The 19,844-nt window shown below is 36.2% G+C and overlaps 1 protein-coding gene across 1 annotated transcript in view; it reads right to left on the reverse strand.

Moving 5' to 3' along the window:
• LOC140159342 (WASH complex subunit 4-like) overlaps nt 1-19,844 on the reverse strand; it is a 63,530-nt gene that overhangs the window by 22,177 nt on the left and 21,509 nt on the right. The window contains exons 13-25 of the mRNA XM_072182789.1: nt 18,318-18,481; nt 15,244-15,361; nt 13,477-13,602; nt 11,861-11,968; nt 11,012-11,053; nt 10,541-10,589; nt 8,790-8,845; nt 7,739-7,818; nt 6,530-6,635; nt 5,117-5,233; nt 3,857-4,025; nt 1,022-1,176; nt 397-471 (exon numbers count right to left, since the gene is read on the reverse strand). Coding sequence (XP_072038890.1) covers nt 397-471; nt 1,022-1,176; nt 3,857-4,025; nt 5,117-5,233; nt 6,530-6,635; nt 7,739-7,818; nt 8,790-8,845; nt 10,541-10,589; nt 11,012-11,053; nt 11,861-11,968; nt 13,477-13,602; nt 15,244-15,361; nt 18,318-18,481 — 1,365 coding nt within the window. The remainder of the gene's footprint in view (nt 1-396; nt 472-1,021; nt 1,177-3,856; nt 4,026-5,116; nt 5,234-6,529; nt 6,636-7,738; nt 7,819-8,789; nt 8,846-10,540; nt 10,590-11,011; nt 11,054-11,860; nt 11,969-13,476; nt 13,603-15,243; nt 15,362-18,317; nt 18,482-19,844) is intronic.

Below are 19,844 nucleotides of genomic sequence, written 5' to 3' on the forward strand. Positions count from 1 at the left end.
TGAGAATCTTAGCTTTTATATGATACCCTATTTGTTAGGAATTATTTTCAAATTCTCTTAGAAAATTAAAAATAAGTGAGGCTACATGAGCTCGATTGTTACGCATTACAGGCCAATATAAATGCCTCGTTAAGAAATTAAGTGCTAAATAAGCAGTTAATTAAGAACTTTATTTTGGTTTTTTTGGCTGAAATATATACCTTAATACCTTATTCATAAAAAGAAACAATTAGAATGATGTTAATAATAGTTTAGACTGAATTCTACCAATTAAAAGATCAGTGGTGGGTACACAATGCAATTGGTAGGTCTAATCTTGCTTATGACCTGTATATGAAACAAAGTAAAAGAATTTATTATACAAGTAGAGAATATGAAATAGAGAGTTTATCATACCTGATTGTTGAGGTTGTAGAGATACTTGGATACGAAGATGTGAATATTGCGCATGATCTCAAGTACGTCCAGACCCTGAAATTAAGCATTAAGGACATTCATCATTGACTCATATTGTAAAAATTTCATTGGAATGAACATAGCAACCAACAGCTGTCCACAATCCTACCATGATCATGTTTCAAAATACAAGATGTGGGCGGGTGTAACCACTGAACAAACCGGATTAAACCAATGCAGCTTTTTATGGCTGAGCTAACCTGGTTTGTGCATATTGGGTTATTCCATTTAACTTGCTTTCCCTCTGTGGATGATTTAGGTTGAATTTTTCTAAGAGGGTCAGAGATGCAAATGACTTGCCAATTCTGAAAATAATACAGACAATTGCAAGCCATAGAAAGCATAGCGACTGGGAGCGCAGCGCCCGCAGCCAGGGTCCTTTTAAATACAAAATTTTTTTGCCGATTTTTCCCCCAAATTTGTAAAAAATCGGCATCTCTGGAGGGTGTATGAAATCCAAAGGGACCTGTCTAATGTGTTAATTCCATTTGAAATTCATACTCCCTCTGTGGAAGATATCTTCCAAACAGATGTAGCATGGATTTCAAATAGAATAACCCAATACCTGCTCTAGCGTTTGAGTAGGAAGATGAGCTTCGGTCATCTGGAGTCCATATTTCTGTGCGGCTAAGTTCCTCATCTCTGCATACGTCTTCCAATCGTGAAGGGCTACTGTGTTCAAGTTGTAGAAGGTCTTGTCTAGATAATGAGTTACATACTCTGTGTTGGGGGAAAAAACAGTACAATTTGATATGCTGTCAACAGATTAGATTAGATTCAGATTTCATTGACATTCATCTTACAACAAGATATGGTCAAACAACGGATAAAAATAAGTATACAAACAAAGTACAAGAACAATAAAAATTTACAACTATAAAGAATATAATAACTAGGCATAGGCCTATTATCAGTATATATGAAATTGGCAACTGCATTGGTGGTGTCAAAATCATTGGCACACATTATTTGAATTGTTTGTATCAAAAATATCATCTATTAACGTCATAAATGTGACCATCCAGCACAACTGAGCCCTGAAGTCGCCAATCATCATTTTTGAGATATTCAACCAAATTATTCTGCTTGAAATTAGCTTTAAAATGATGTATATCATGTCTATAGTACTTGACATTTAAGTAGTGAAAAATCAATAAAATAGTCAATAAATCCTTTGTTTCCTTCCTATTGTTTATTGTTAAGTTTAATGGAGCATATCTCAATAGTGGCACTGGTGACATCTGGGCTCAGTTGTGGTGGATGGTCACAAATCTATTACGGATATCGTTATATAAGGAACATTTCATAGTGAAGTGAAATTTGTCCTCAATTTCATTGAGATCACAATATTGGCAGATTATCCGTTCTGTAGGCAATTTTGGTCAAACATATCTATCCATTTCAATCCTTAATTTATGACAATAATTCTTAATTTACAAAAAGTAGATCTATGCTCACATTTTAATATGTAACATAATTTGAATTGACAGTAAGTTCAAAGTTTAGTCTGATGTTTTTTTTAATAAAATTTAACCATGAATTATTATAAACAGTTTTTAGATTATCTACAATTGATAAGTTTGTGACTATTTTTGCATTTTTCTCAAAAAATAATAACACACTGGTAACAAAAGTTATGTATATTATAGGGACAAGGAATCCAGTTACTACACTGGAATTTCAGTGACTCAAGACAAGTGGTACATTATTTATGATAAGAAAAGAGGTACCGCTAGAATGTACCTCATTTCTTAACATATATAATGAACCACTTGTGTTGAATCACTGAAATTTCAGCGAAGTAATTGGATTCCTTGACCCAAAAATATACATAACTTTTGTTACCAGTATGTAGTTATTTTTTGAGAAAAATGCAAATTTAGTCACAAAATTTATCAGGGGTGTAGTACCACCTTAATGTGTTAAAATTAGCCTTATTAATCATGGTAGGTCTATTCCATATGTCATATTTATCAACAGACTAAACAGGTTTGTTACGGAATATCCATAAAGGAAACAACCTTGTGGTTATTATAGTCACCTTCATTTTCCAAATCAACCCTAACTTTGGACTACAGTCCAACCTATTTTATCCGGCCATGATGAGACCTACAATCTACGAAAAAAGTCCTTGGAACGCTTGGTACACTCTGTCAAAATTCCGTGCAGAATTTCATATGATCATGGAAATGATGTATATTTTGCCTAGGAACAAGCATGACTGTCAACAATGTTATACCTTTCCCCTCTCCCCATCAATCAATGTTGGAACACATTGGGAAACCGCTGAAGACTTTGGTATTTCTTAACATTGCATGGGGGAGAGGGGTGACAGTTTTCTGTTATTTACACGCAAGCGTTCCAAGAATTTTTTCGTTGATTGTAGTATTGGCTGGATAAGTGAAAAATCCGGGTAAGTTAATCCCCTGGACACTACTGGTCATCTAACAGTCTTTCTGATTGGTTGATAATTTGAAATGCTCATTTCAATTAATGAGCCAATTATAACTAGGCTTTAAACTATTTATGGTCAAACTTGCATTTGCAGATGACCTTACTAATACCCTCCTTGATTGGTTCAAAATTGGACACACTATTCATTTTGACCAATCGGCAGGTAGTTCTCATGGGGTTAATTTAAATGTAATTTTGCATTAATTTTGCATTGATTGTCTGAACTGCTAACATTGAGACAGCAAAATGTTACTCAAAATGAGGTAATAACACTGAAAGCTGGTATATGAGTGCTTTATGCCATAGTTCTTTAAGTGCAGGAAATCAATCTCTCAAAGCATTCAAAAACATTTTTCGGAGAGAGATCCGTATAAAAGCAGTTCGGATAACAGAGGTTGGACTGTATAAGGTTATGATTTATGAACTGCTAACTTATTTATTCTGCTGATTATGTGTAAATAAGTGTGGACATAGTATGGCCTACAACTCTCAGAGAAATATGTGACCTGGAACAAGTCGCCAGACATGTTTTTGAGTTATAGGCCTTTAAAGATTACATTCCCATAATCCAATAAAAAAATGTTTGGAATTCTTAATTTCATGGTATTTGACTGTGGGACTAAGTGGGACTTTCCAATCCTTTAAAGTACTTATTAAAAAGAGGTTTATTTATCAATAAATAACATTAGAACTTCGATAATCCCTATTCAGTCCTGTATAAGGCAGAAAACTAATTGGCCCATTGGAAAAATATCAAGGTACCATTTACAAAATTATCCATATCTTGAAAAGTATTGATGCTATTTACATAATTTTGGTATCATTTTAACGCTTATTGGCTAGTGCTTATATTTCTATTCAAATCATGAAATGTCAAAAATGCGACTTGTTCCTGGTTTTGACAGAATGGGTCACATATACGATTTATAAAGAAAACTGAAGTTACCTTTAATATCGAGGAAATAGCTAAAGAAGCGGATGGGTTTCATCTTCAGGAAATGGGAGATGTCCTGTAGAGGGACTTTGAACGGATTACGCTCGTCCAGCTTGAGATGGGTGTGGATGGAAAGACGCAGATCCGTTTCTACTCCTCTGCAAAGTGGGTCCAATAGATGCTGTGGTGAACATTAAAAAAATACATGTCATATGGATGTCAGTGCACAGAAATATATATATCATTCACATATGCAGAGTTTAACTATTCACACTAAGAAAAACACTGACATGACAGCCTAATGGGTTAGTAGATTTACGACACCAATTAGTTACATAACATGAGTAGGGCTAACAGTGGTGTTATGTCGTAGGGGCATTTGAAAATTGAAACTGAGTGCTAGTAAAATGTCATCCCATTAGATGCCATGTGGACTCATCTGTCAGGGCAGTTCATCAACCACAATATGCTTGTACATTCATTAACCCCCTGAGCACTACCTGCCGATCTAACACTGCCTGTGATTGGTCAATTACGTGATACCTTCACTTTAATCACCAATCAGAATGGAGCTTTGCAAATAATTCACCCCAATTTGTTTGTGAGGTGAAATTATTCTAACAATGTTGCTGATTGGTCCAACTAATAATGAAAACTTCTTTTTGAACATTAGGCAGGTAGTTCTCATGGGGTTAAACATACTCATACTCCTTAACTTGAGGTCAAATTATGAGGTATTATAATTGAATTGAAGGTTTATGAACTGGGCTGGTGTGGCGGTTCTCAATATTTTTACTAGGGCCAAATCTGAAAACATTGATAATTTTGGGGGTCAATCAAATCAAAATAATGTGTGGGGTCTAGGGGATGAAGTTCTGGGCTTTTAACAACATTTAGATTGAATAAGGAAGCCATAAGAAATGATATTTACAGGACGCACAACCTTCTGAAATCCACCAAAAAGTTTAAAACTCCAATAACTTTAACACATGGTGCAACCAATCAATATAAAAATTCAACATGTTTCAGTAAGACCTGATCTTTCTGTTCCATATTTGCAAACATTAGGCTTATTATTATGATTTTTTACTTATTTTTTATACTTTTTTTAAATCAAATTTTGAGAACCCCTGGGTCACTGAAATTATTACAAATTGATGAGGCCTGAGATGCTGCCTTCCAGACAATGAACAGTCCAGATTATAACATAGGGACATAAAACCCCATACACTAGTTGATAATAATGACCCGTTTCCATGGCAACTCACTCACCTCTTTGAATTGTTGATTGATTTCCTTATCAAATGCTTGCAGGACGTCTGCTGGGGAATCCATGTGTTGACTCATTTTGATTGGCATGGCGCAGTCAGCGAGGGCCCCAAACATATACTACAAAAATACCAAAATTACTATACATAATAATAACAGTACAATCCTTAAGAATCAAGGTAAGGCCTAAAAAAAAATGTTTGCTTGCCATCAACCGACCAACCCTAATTTTGGAAATCAGAAACAAGTTTTTTTTCTCTATTTACGTACAAAAGAATACCGACCCAATTTTTGGAAATTTCTGAAAAAGCTTTTTTTTCTTTTCAAATTTTTGCATTCTGAAGATGTAAAAAAAATGTATTTTAGAGCTTGTGTTCAACATTTAAGTTGTTTTGTAATGTCAGTTATTCAATGTTTTGTAATGTTGGTTATTCATTTTGACACCAAAATTGCCTGATTTTACATATTTTGAGCCTTAATTAATACAAACAGTAGAGTTAGCTAGAAATTAAAAAAAAAGAAGAAATCCTGACCAACCCAATTTTTAAAATTCATTCGAGGGCAAGCAAACAATTTTTTGGCCTAAGTTCTGTAAGGCACCACACCAATAATTTGTTCCATCTGCATCGACCATTGATGTTGCTTCAATACGCTGGCGAAGTTACGTAATAATCGGATTAACTACCATAGCAATAGGTACAAACATTTTTTGATTATATCGCGCTGCACTACTACGTTACGGTACCTCTGCATTGAACCATAGATGTCAAAGAAATGCTAATCACTTACACCTGTAAGATTAGTCTCTTTGAAAAGAGCGGTATTGTATTCAATCTATTATATGATTGACGACAGGTGATGAGTGCAACCTGCTTGTAGTGCAGCGCGGTATATTCAAAATTGTTTGTACCTATTGCTATGGTAGTTAATCCGATTAATTACGTAACTTCGCCAGCGTATACTTGTTATTGATGAACTATCAACTAATAACTCCAAATAAATGGTAAAATCATAATGAAGGGTTATCACATTTAACAGACGTATGTGGCTCCATTGCCTATAAACAGACACTTACCACACTACAGGGTGTATCAAAATAAAGTAAACAATTTGAAAAATGCCACTAGATTAAAAAGTATGAGATATTTAGTCAAAATGCTTTCTTTGCAGTAATTGACAGAACACCTTACAGAACTGTTTTGATTTGCAGCACCAAGTGGATCGCCTCCGCAGCTAATCAGAGACAAGTAAATGTGCATTGTGCCAATGTACGCTTAAAATACGCCCTTGCAAGATTATACATAGGGCTATTCCAAACGAAATCCATACACTCCTACATACCTGTGTCACTTACACTTACAGGCAGCCTGTGTGCATGGGATACTTACAGGCAGCCTGTGTGTATGGGATACTTACATGAAGCCTGTGTGCATCCACAGCATTTTCAAACCTATCAGCTAAGTAGAGTGGGAATACAACACGATGCCAGTACAAGAAGCTACAGTTGCATGCTGCACGTAATCTGTATGAAATGGAAAAACAAAAGTGTACCATTTATTCATTGATGGTCTACACTTCATGGTCACTAGCAATAATGTGTGATTTGCATAAAGAATAGATTCCTATTCAAATGTTTGTTTTCACTGATCACTTTATCCCATTTTAATTTCGAGCCAAACAAATGAGGTATTAGTATTACAAAGAAAATTGCGATTTCATTCCAGCACCTACAATGTGTGTACTACGCTCGCCGATTGTATTATTATATGTAATACTGCACTGAGCATCGCGCTCGACATGTGTACACATAAGCTGACATCCATGGGACATGTTAGCAAGCATTCGATCGGTGAACTCTGAATAAAACCGGGTCTCCCTGGTTATAATATAAAGAGTTAAATTTTTCTGTTATTAAAGCACTTCATTCAGGCTTAGTCTTTTACGTGGTATTTTAGTACACCACTGGGCATTATAATTATGCAAAAAGTAGAAATCCGAGTAAAATTGAGGGCGTCGCTGTGAAGCAAATCACACATTATGGCTTTAATAAGGTAAACTCATAACTACATCCATCTTCCGTAGCTCCTTCATTCTTTGTTTGTCTTCATCTCCCCATCTTTCTCTATGCCTGCATTGCTCTTCATATTACTGTTTCACTAGGATTCACAACATGCTTATCTATCAGGGGCACAGTTCTGTAACCGCAATACATTTGTACATTCATTGAATGACCTTTGAAAATGTGGGTACTATTTCCAACTTGAGGTCAAATTTTGCACTATGATTGTTTAATTGAGGTTATTGAACTATGCCATAGGGATGAGGCCATTGTGGCCCAGAGTGTTTGTACATTCTCTCTTTTGCCCTGTCTTTTCTGCCACCCTCAAAGTCAAATAACAATATCCTCCAATTCATATAATTATAGACCTTTTCCCTGTATCCCATCATGCAATATTCCGGTAGTATTCACATACCTGGGCTCACTTTAAAAAAATCCTGACCAACTTGGCAAGTCCATCCGCTCGTACAACAGAGTGGTGTGTTTTTTGTCGCCTTATGGCATTTTTTAATACCCAACTTCATAGCCAATTTGTCTTTTATTCCCCTGATACCCTAATCACTTACTGTTCTCTAAGGTCACTAATAAGAGTGAGTTTGTTCATCACTGCTTTGAAGGAGAGTAACTCGTCATCCTTGAAAGCTTTCTGTATGAGAATAAATAATTAGGATGGAAATAAAGATTATGAGCCAGTCATTTCTAAGTGGTCAAATATTTGGAAATGGTGTGGATGCACAAAGGTTAATGAAGTCAGAGATGTTTCTCTGTTGGTCCCCATTAATGCATACATACACACTCCCATGTGTAATCGCCTCCAAATGTGGACGCCGTTTCACATACTGCGCACATAATTGAAATTAAGGGCCATTTGTCAGCATGCTTGAGGCGTAATCGCAAAAAAGGATTGCCGTCGCTTCTGAACTTGAGGTGAACTAATGTGTAGATTCGACTTGATGTGACAAGAGATGAGCTATTTTTTATTGAAGAATTGACTGAATTCCACATAATGCAGTTGCGTAGCCCAGACTTTCAGTTTTGAGGAGTGCGATCACACTCCTCTGCACTCCTTAAATGATCATAAGGAGTGTGATTTATCACACTCCTTGATCTTTAAGCGTACATCACATTTAAGCATAATCACACTCCTCATTCACAAAATAGCACTCACTCACAAGTTTGAGGAGTGCTATTTATCACACTCCTCAATTATACTACCTGGCTACCAGGCTTTTTAAACTCAAAGCCTGGTAGCCAGTGGGAGCAGAGAAAACTGAAAGAGAAAATTAGGAAGGCAAAGGAAAAGAAACGGGGCAAGAAGCCTGTTCACCACCTAAGTTCACCACAATCATGGGCCAATATAGTGTAAAATACCAAACTTTTGCACAATACACATGAATATTGTCCCAATAAAGTCCTTTTTTGGAAGCTAAAAGTCTCTCTAAAAAAACTTGGTATAAGTATATATCCCACAAATAATACCAAGTCAAAACAAAATGATGCAACCGGGTATTTTTTGGCTTTGCCCCCAGACCAAAAAATCTGGCTACTGATGCCCCTGACATGATAATGGCAGGCAGGCACCTTGGGTGGGATTACTAGTGATACTATCGCACTTACCATTTGGGTGCCAACAGAAAGAGCCAAGCTTGCCACTAGTCGTCTTTCTTTTGTGGCTGTATCAAAATAATAATAATAATAAAAAAAACTTCTTTAATGTATGCTGATCAAGTCACAGCTTGAAATGGCATTGGTATGGTGTACTTAATCTTAAAGGAGGATTTCGTGATCCTAGCATCCTCTTTTTATGGCATTTTTCAGTAGATATCCACGAAAAAGCTTATTTCCAAAATTTCAGTTGATTCCGATTTTTGCGTTTGCGAGTTATGCATGATTATGTGTATTACACTGCTCCATAGACAATGTGTTGTAATTTCGTTCTGGTGCACCAGAACGAAATTCAAATTGGCGATATTTTTGCTAAACGAATTAATCTGCAAGAAATATTTAGTACATAAACATTATGTAGCCAGAGGTATCCAGTGGTGTAAAAATCTCAACTTTTTTTTTTTTTTTTTGGGGGGATGAGGCTGTGGATCACGAAATGCCCCTTTAATGAAGCAAATCATCTTGTTGGTCGCAACACATAGTGGAGTAATTATTACATGTTTCTCATTTGCAATTTTGATTTTCTGAGTAATAAACCAATAACACTGGCCAACAAAATTTAACTTTTTTTCTGGTGACTTGGATTTAAGAGTTGTTTTTAACTAATTTGGGGTCGCTGATTTCAAATATGGCATCAGTTTTTCCCTATCAGGTCAAGTTTTTTCTATGACAAATGGTGAAATTTCATGAATTACTATTTAGAACACATATGTTTAATAAGCAAGGACAGGATGAGTTATACTTTTTGCCTTTGCCATGTTTGTCTTAAAATATTGTACATGATACATGATGACTGATAAATACAGCTTTTAAGCTTTTAAAATAGCAGACAATCATACCTTCCCATGATGCTTTGCACCACATAATGGAGCTCTGAAACACATGGAATCTTGTATATTTCTACATGATTTATAGTCATAGAGTGAAAATTTGACGTGATATGCAAAAACTAATGCTATATTTGAAATCGGCGACCCAAAATTACCTAAAAACAACTCTCAAACCAAAGTCACCAAAAACTGTGTTGGGCAGTGTAATCAATCAAATTTCCAACGGCATTCTTCATTAACTTGTGGAATGCATAAAAAGAGATGTATTCCACAAGTTAATGAAGAATGCGGCGGGAAATTTGCATGTAATAATGACTTAGGCAGTTTTGTTATGGGGGTGACGATATGATAGCTTAATGTTGGTACAAGTTATAGTAACTCAATTGTCAAAAATGCCTCCTTTGGCCCCCATGGACCAGATCGTGTCACAAATAGAGTCACATATATATTTAGGTAACATTTTATAATTCACACTCCCTACGTGGGAGATTAAGGTGAATAGATTTCAACTCGAATAGATTTCAACTCGAATAGATTTCAACTCGAATAGATTTCAACTCGAATAGATTTCAACTCGAATAGATTTCAACTCGAATAGATTTCAACTCGAATAGATTTCAACTCGAATAGATTTCAACTCGAATAGCCCAATATTTTCCCTTCAATGGGCAACATGACAGAGTCTGGACTCTTTGTTCAGATTTACTACCTATAAAAGCCTCAGCAATAGAAACTGTTATAAACAATGTAATGCAATACTGTGTTAGTTACAAAAGGTAGTATTGCAAATATGACTTTGCTGCAATTTATTTAATATAAACATAATGTTATATCGTCCTTCATAATCTTAGAAATATTCAAATTGGGACTTACATGGACCATTGAGGGCATTTTCAACCAGTACCAATGCCGATAACGCATCCTGAAATGAAGGAAAAAAGTTGTAATTACATAATGAACACTTTGCACAAAGTTGTAGAATATTATTATCTTTAACCTTCAACAATTAGTTTAAAAATAAGGTTTGATTTGGCTCACCTCTTAAATCCTGCAAATTATGGCATACAGTAGTAGCATTGTTCAAGAAAAAAAATAAGTTAGCATTACAATCTTAAATGAATGAAGCCATCACAAACTTGTTTAGAATTTTCGCTTGCATGCATGCATTGCATGTATACGTATTACGGACCCAGATGTATACAACACGCTATGACCATCAAATCTCAACATAAGCATGTTCTGTGATGACGCGTGCGCTGTCTAATATCAATGTCTAATATCGTCTTTTAGTACTCGTATATACCCGAAAACCATTCAAATAGTAATAAGAAATAGAAGACTTACTAGTCGTTTCTCACTGTACTTCTTGTCAGATATGATTCTTTTCTGTGGATAAGAAATTAAGAGTAATGGTAAAATGTGACATTATTACTTCACTACCATGAATTTTTTAATTTAGGCTTGACATTTTCCAGTACTACTAAAAATTAAGACAAGTCAAACAAATTGAACCATGAACCTTGCCCAGGATAATGGGTTGGCCTACTTTATGAACCACCACCCCCCCCACACACACACATACACCTTACCCACTAAACAGGCTAAAATAGTATTGAAATCAGTCAATCAAAAATTTTATGACCCCCTGTTTTTCTTTCCAAAATTTTTAACCCCCCCAACCCCTGTATATTTGGGACCCCCCCCTCGAAGAAAATGATAGGCCCCTAATAAGCCTGAATACATGGAGTTCATTTCAATATCTTTTGTAACTTTACAAACAAACTTGGCATGAAAGGAATTTTCTGTACAAGTAAACAGTGCATAAGCATTTAAAAAATAGGCTGTTCAGGCACAATAGTTGGTATTATAATGTAGCCATCTTTGTAACATCATTGGAATAGTGCCTCGACCACAAATCCTAACCCTAATCATATAACTAATCCCTGAACCTTCAACATAAATTAACTCCATGAGAACTACCTGCCGATATGCAAAAAGAAGTTTTCATTATCAATTGGACCAATCAGCAACACTGATAGAATAATTTCACCACGCAAAAAAATTGGGGTGAATTATTTGCAAAGCTCCATTCTGATTGGTGATTAAAGTGAAAATATCATGTAATTGACCAATCAGAGGCAATGTTAGATCAGCAGGTAGTGCTCAGGGGGTTAAAACCTTTTGTTTTCTTACCTTTGCTGTGTTGACTGATGCTAAGGCCATGAATTGCAGATGCTGGATGATGTGAGTGATGGACTCTGCTATCAGCATGGTCCGACGATGGAATGTATGCTCTATAGACTGTTACACATAATATCATATAGAAACATGATTATCTTCAATTCCAAGATCTTCTCTTCTTCATCTTGCTTTAAGCAAGAAATATTCACAAAATTGCCCCCAAAAGGTGGAATCAATTACCTCCTGAATGGTTATTATATTAACAATTTTAAGCCCAAATTGCAAGGTCATTTTGGAAACTACTCCTAGATATTTGGGGAGCTTGAATCTTCCAGAGGCTTCATTCACCATTGTACACTTTTAAAATTGTTTTTGTATATATAATTTCAACTATTCCTTATTCCAGAAAAATATAGAATTCATTTTTTGAATTAAAAAAAATCTTGTTTTGCCACATGAAACATAGCTAAATCCTAATCCTTTAGTTAGTCCTAACTAGCGATAAAAGTCAAATTTCAATTTTTGGAAATATGGGCCAAAAACATGCATTTTTAGGGTGTTTTTTGTATGCTGTGACAATCAAGCCCAAAGACTTGTACTAAGACTAATTTCAGTTCATGCATTCTAATTTTTGGAAAAGACATGTTTCATTCTTATAACCAATTATTTATTAAAGTAACACAAGTCTGTGATTTTTGTGACTAGATTGTCAGAAAACATGCTGAAAATGCATGTTTTGGTTCTTTTTTCAAGAAATTAGTAAAATAGTGAACCTTTTCTTTATCTCCAGTTAGGACTAAATGAATGATTAGGATTGAGCTATGTTTCATTTGGCAGAACTTGATAATAATTTTTTAATCACAAAAAATGAGTGCTGTATTTTTCTGGAATGGGGAGTAGTTGTTTTATGCTGGTGTAATATTGATCTATGTAATGACTATAATGGTTATATCCAATTTCATTACATGTCAAAATAAATTCATTGGCTATACAGTGTGGACTACTTCCGATTCCAGGAAAAAACAGCACTAATTATTTTCGATTAAAAGATATTATCCTGTTTTGACAAATGGATCTAAGATCTCAGTTGGATCTAAGTGGCAATAAACAATTTGATGTTTTGGCAACTTTTTGGAGAAAAAGGGCAAAAACCTCAACACATTGGGCTATTCAGGTGAAATCCACACTACCCCTGTGGAAGATTTTGGAAATATGTTCCATAGGGGGAGTATGTTTATCAAATGTAATTTCAGAGTTAATCATTTTGAAACTCATACGCCCCCTGTATCATGGCTTTACCTATATCTTCCACACCTGGAGTGAGTATTGCAAATAGAAGTTACCCAAATTGTCTATTCTATTCAAAACTCAAACTCCCTCCGTGGAAGACTTTAGCTAAATCTTCCACAGGGTAGTTTGGACTTTAAATGGAATAACCCATTCCACTTGAATTACATACACCCTCTGAGAAAGATTCAATCTGAAATCTTCCACAGAAGAAAGGTGAGTTTCAAATAGAGCTGTCTAATGTGTTCATTCCATTTGAAATTCATACTCCCCTTTGTGGAAGATATTTCCAAAATCTTCAATGGGGGGAGTGTGGACTTTACATGGATTAGTTGTTTTACCTTTAACATTTCTATTAGTCTACAGAGAGCTAGCACAGCTGTTTTGGTCATAGGCTTGTTCATATGAGCATGGAGATTCATGATAGTCCGTATTAAATTGCTGATGTTGTAGGCGAAGATTAGCCCCTACAGAAAAAACACAACATGTCAATCATGTGAATAGCTAACCCCATGAGAACTACATGCCGATTGGTCAAAAAGACGTTTTCATTATCAATTAGCCCAATCAGCAACAATGTTAGAATAATTTCACCACACAAAAAATTTGGGTGAATTATTTACAAAGCTCCATTCTGATTGGTGATTAAAGTGAAGATATCATGTAATTCGTTGGTCGCAACATATAGTGGCGTACGTGAAGGACAAAATACGTCTCCGAGCAAAACGTTTTTGCAGGATATGCTACTAGTAACTGAGTCGATACTCATCCACTGTTATCTCTCAGTGGCCCGATTCCATAGAAATTAAAGTTTAAGGTTCAAACTATAACACTGTATCGTTAATAGTAAACAATAAATAACTATTATAGGATAATAGCTAGCTCTAAACCTGTACGCCACTATGTGAAACGGAAAGCTTGAAAAATCACTCTACGCCACTATGTGTTGCGACCGACGAATTGACCAATCAGAGGCAATGTTAGCTCAGCAGGTAGTGCTCAGGGGTTAAGCATAAAAGTGAAAATAATTCAAACTTCAAATTTTCTGTCCATAACATTTTGTAAGTTGCAGTTGAGTATCAGCAAAAATAGTTCATTATTAAACTTTTGCCATCAAGGGTCATGTGGACAAGGCATGAAAAGTGTACAATCAACAAAGTTGTGGATAACAGCCTTATATAATGATAAAAAAAAGATGTACAGTATTCGTTCCATTAACCACCTAGGGCGCTTAACAGTCAATTTGGGTGTGCACTTATTTTTTACATTTAGGCCAACAATACGTAAAAAAGGCCCAAATATTCATCTATCATCATCAGTGTGTCATGTGTTTCAGACCATGATTCAGATTTGCATGGACAATTAATTAACTAATATCACAGTTTGTTTGAAGTAGGGATGTTCATAAAATTTTGAAGTTTAATATTTTTAGCTGAAAGTTCTTTCATTTGAAAGAGAATCAAATTATCTAAACAAAAAGGGGTCATTCATGGGTCTAGTGCACACACTTTTGAAGTTGTCACCAAATTGGCCAAAATTCTGTGTGTGAAGTTGTGACAGCAGGCACATGTACAATGTACACTATACTGTATGTGACCCCAGATGACCTCCTATTCTTTACTGTAAGAAATCTGTTTTGGATGGTCTTGATTTACGCACAAATTACGTTTGCGCTTTAAAGAGTGTCGACTTGGTGGAACATAGATTGCACTATGTGATAGTTTATGAATCCAGAATTATGCCAGTACCAAAAAAGTCAACATCACTTAGGTTTTGGTTGTCAAAATTAATTTTTAGTGGATTTTTCCCATTAAAGTCCCGCAGTAAAAGCAATTTTTGGACCGTACATGCACATTCCACTTCCCTATGGACGAATTGCGCCACCAATAGTGTGTGATGTGAGCCTGCCTAGTAAAGGCACTGGGTAAGCGCTTAAAGTGACACGGGCAATTAATGGAATAAATACAGTATATACCTAGTGTTTTCTTTTCTTTTTTTTCAATGGACTAAAGATAGAACAATTTTCACCAATTTGAATTCAGATTATTTATAGAAACTTCCAAAATGCCCTTTAATTGCATTAATCGATCCCAGTCCAGTTAACTCACATGTATAAACAGAGTGCACTTGGCGGTTAAGTCTTCTATAACTGTGTTAGCTTGGGTCAGGCTAGATTCCATTCGTATCATCCACGACGACACCTGCATGTAATATACTTGAACGTCCCTGTAAAAAACAGCAACACACATTAATTGATTTAAAAGAAAATCATATTAATGTGTAGGGTTCGGATTATTGTAATTGGATTCAAGGGTCATGAGATACAATGGGCTATTCCATTTAAAATTCACACTACCCCTGTGGAAGATTTAGCTAAAGTCTTCCACAGAGGGAGTATGAGTTTAGAATACAACAGATAATTGGGTAACTTCTATTTGAAATACTCACTCCAGTTGTGGAAGATATAGGTACACATGGTCATAACACATGGGGAGTACACATGGTCATAACACATGGGGAGTATGGGTTTCAAAATGAATAACCCTGACCAATTCCATTTGAAAAACATACTCCCCCTGTGGAAGATATTTCCAAAATCTTCCACAGGGGTAGTGTGGATTTCACATGGAATAGCCCAATAATATGAACATATTTAGACATGCATAAAAAACAGCAAAGTGATTTATAGTGTGTTATGCATGGTCATAAAAACACAAGCCTCAGCGCACTTGACATGAATTTGCAGACCACTGTGACCCCAAACACACCATATAATCCATTTAGCAACAGCTAAAGAAGCACACATTCCATACATCGTCACTGGGCGGGAAAAACTTTGTATGTACTTTTGGCCCTTGAACATGGATAAAGCCTTGTAGGTGTAGACTTTATATTGACAAGGTTGCTTCATCCATGTTCAAGGGTTAAAAGTACATGCAGGAAACACCTCATATTTACTTTTGGCCCTTGAAAATGGATAAAGCCTTGTAGGTGTGGACTTTATATTGAATGGTTTGCTTCATCCATGTTCAAGGGCAAAAAGAACATATGAGGTTTTTCCCACCTAGAGACAACATATACTACAATATGCCATCACAGTCAGATTCAGCTCCCAGAGTTCTTGTATGGGTGACAAAGAAAAAAAGTACAATATCAAGTACTTTGCTTAAGGGATCTAGAATGAGCGTTAATGGTGTTTCAACAGTATTTTTTGTGGGACATAAGAGCACCTCAGACGTATCAAATTGCATTCTGAATACGAAACATGTCTTCCTGATATCAAATAATTTTCATTTCTTGAAATTCACGATATAATACAAATCTTATGACAAATTATTAAAATTTGATATTTTTCAAATTTTTGATATATAACAGTCCTCGAAATAAATTTTATAAATCTAATGATATATTCTTAAAGTGTATGTAGCTGGGAGGAAAGGCGGAAGATCAATTGAAATTTTGACCTTTTATATTGAAGACATGGATTTTTTCCCAAAAAGACCTTTTTTTTTTTTTTTTTGGGAAAAAAATTCATATCTTCAATACGAAAGGTCAAAATTTTCAATTGATCGTCTGCTTTTCATCCCACCTACATACACTTTAAGTATAAATCATCAGATTTATAAAGTTTACTTCAAGTACTGTTAAATATCAAAAATATCAATTTTAATGATTTGCCATAAAATGTGTATTACATTGTAATTTCAAACAATCAAAATTATTTGATATCAGAAGGACATTCTTCGTATTCAGAATGCAATTCGATATGTCTGATGTGCTCTAATGTCCTAATGTTCCTATTCATTGTTCTCATCGATTATTTGATGACGATGGCTACCGAGGGGAATAACAGCGGTGTTGAAACACACCCGCGTCGCTCCATGCGTTATCCTGCCAAGGTTTTGAACGACTTGGATTTCGCTGATGATATTGCCTTGCTTGAATCTTCCATCCGGGCTTGGGCACAGGCACAGCTGACCAGAACAGCGGCTGCAGCAGAAAGCCTGGGTCTCATCATCAGTGTTCCCAAAACTGAGTACATGACCATCAACTGCAATCCTCAGCCACCACTCCAAGTATACGGAGAACCCATCAAGTATGTCACTGATTTTAAATATCTTGGTTCCATGATGGGCTCTAGCACCAGTGACCTCTCCGGACGGAAGGCGCTTGCTTGGTATGCATTTTGGAAACTGGAGCATCTGTGGAGAAGTCCAACAATCACTGTTGCAACAAAAGTCAAGCTGTTTAACACCACTTGTGTTACAGTATTGCTCTATGGCTGTGAGTCCTGGGTGATATCTACTGATATGGCAAATAAGATCAACGCTTTTGGTACATCATGTTACAGGATAATGCTGAACATCAAGCGCACCGACCATGTTAGAAATGAAAGGGTCTATGCCATCACCAACACTGTGCCTCTTATCAACTCTGTCAGATCACGACAACTACGATTCCTGGGACATATCCTGAGGATGCAGGAAGATGAACCATGCAGAAGATATGCTCTCTACACCCCATTACATGGTAAAAGAAGACCTGGAAGGCAAAGAACATCCTACTTGTCTTATGTGCAAAAACTGTTGGGGGGGGATTTCGACAACTTTCTACTACCAGATGCCATTGCCACTTTGGCTTCAGATCGTAGTACATGGAGAAACTTTGTAGTCGCCTGCTTCGCAGCCGAATGAAATGAAATGAATGAATGAATGTCCCACAATAAATACTGTCCAAACGTTCATACCCCTTCCCTTAAAGCCATATTGTAACATTTGCTGAGGATAATGCCCTCAACATTTTTCAAAATTCTGTTTTTACACAATTGTAATGTACTGTATTAAACTAACATACCCTGCAAAAATCAAGACTTTAGGTGCTGTAGTTTTGTAAAAATCCGAGATTTTGAATAAAGTGCAGGAACCGTCGTTTATTACAATGGAAATATTAATCAAGCGCGTACACAATGTTCATAACCTCAATTGTTCAGTTCAAAAATAAAGGGGACATTTCACGCTAGATGGATTTCACGCTGGAAATCCCTCTAGCGTTGGTTGTCAGTAATTTGCAGTCACTCCTCATCAAGTGTTGACAAAGGCAACAGTGATTGCTGAAACGTACACAGTAAGTGCATTTACTTGAATCAGATACTACAAACTTTGGTTACTAACATGTTACTCACTTGATAAGATTTTGGCTCTTCATCTGCAAGTACATCTGCGATGTATGCACCACTGCTTGCTGTGATTTCTTGTCCAGCAGACGGGAGATGTGAGGAGAGAGACTCTTGAGTAAAAACTGATTGGCTGACCACACTATATTGCCTGTAAGGGTGATGGCCGGAATCTGAAGAAGATACAAAGGTGAAATGGATTGTTCAAAGATATTAACCGATGACCTCTGAAAGTGGATAGCAGAAATTGCTGTTATTGTTAAGGCTTCCATTTCAGTATCATTGTCATCGCCTTTTTACTCCCTTCTTAAAGAACAAAGTCATGGGCTATGCCAGTTACGTCATAACCAATTTTAGTACACTCAGCCAGAGAGCCCAGGAAGGTTATGACCAATTGAGTCAACATGATAAGAATTGGTGTTAATTGGGTGCTACTTATATTCCAGACAAAATGTCTGTGGCAGGTCTGGATGTGCTGGATGTACCTCGCCTTTCCTCGCCATTCCTTGCCTTTCCTCGCCAAACTTGCCCAGGATCTGAGACTTAAATTAGTTATCTCAGCCTCACCATTTCTCGCCTTTTATAATAGGCTACCTCGCCTTTCCTCGCTCTTTCTCTCCTAGCCTCACCATTTCTCACCAAAAATGGGTATGTTCTCACCTTTGAGGCTCTGTGGTCTGGTTTTTTGTTGTGACAGTTCACCCAAGAACCTGTTTGTTGTACAAATTATGTTCTCAACCAATTACCTCATAAAATATAGATTCAAAAGTCCATCTTTTGCTAAATGCTACATTTGTTAAAAATTTTTTCTCACCAAATACTCCTTACTTTGCAAGTCTCAATACTACCCTGGTCCAACATAACTTAAAAAGTAATAGACCATTTCATATCAAGATCGGAAAAGTTCGGAAAACTGTGCTATTTATTCAGTAAGCTAGGGGGTCAAATTGTACTCAAACCTTTGGGAGAAGAAATGTCATGAAATATGGTACCCTTTTGCACGAAAATACAGCTTATTAAGCCAATATGATCATGGGGTCATCGGATTAAATATTTTCCTAGCATATTGAGCTAACACATCAGCTACTTGATTTTTCACAATAAGATACTAATGGAAAGAAATGATCAAATGTTCGTAATTTTTTTTTCAGAACGTTTGTTTTGATGCATCACCTCTTCCACAAGTCAGTCTCTTCACAAGACATACCACCACACGCTTGATTGCACATTGCGTATCTTTGGCAAAAGTACCTCTCTCATCCATAATTGACCGTCAAAAGTTCATCGTAGGTTATGATGCCTATTACACATTGGAACTTTGCAATGTACATGATGCTGAAGAGGTACTTTCATGCTTTTATCGGAATGTCTATAACATAGGCCTATATGGTGTCCAAGAACCGCAAAAGCACATCTAATGCTTTTGATCTGCGCCATGTATGGAGGGCAAGTTTTCATTTGAATCAGGCTATTCAGTTGAATCTTCCACATAGAGAGCGCAAATTTCAAATGGGGTTACCTGAGTGGGTGATGCCA

The sequence above is a fragment of the Amphiura filiformis genome, chromosome 8 (assembly GCF_039555335.1).
Source record: "Amphiura filiformis chromosome 8, Afil_fr2py, whole genome shotgun sequence".
In the NCBI taxonomy this organism is placed as follows: domain Eukaryota; kingdom Metazoa; phylum Echinodermata; class Ophiuroidea; order Amphilepidida; family Amphiuridae; genus Amphiura; species Amphiura filiformis.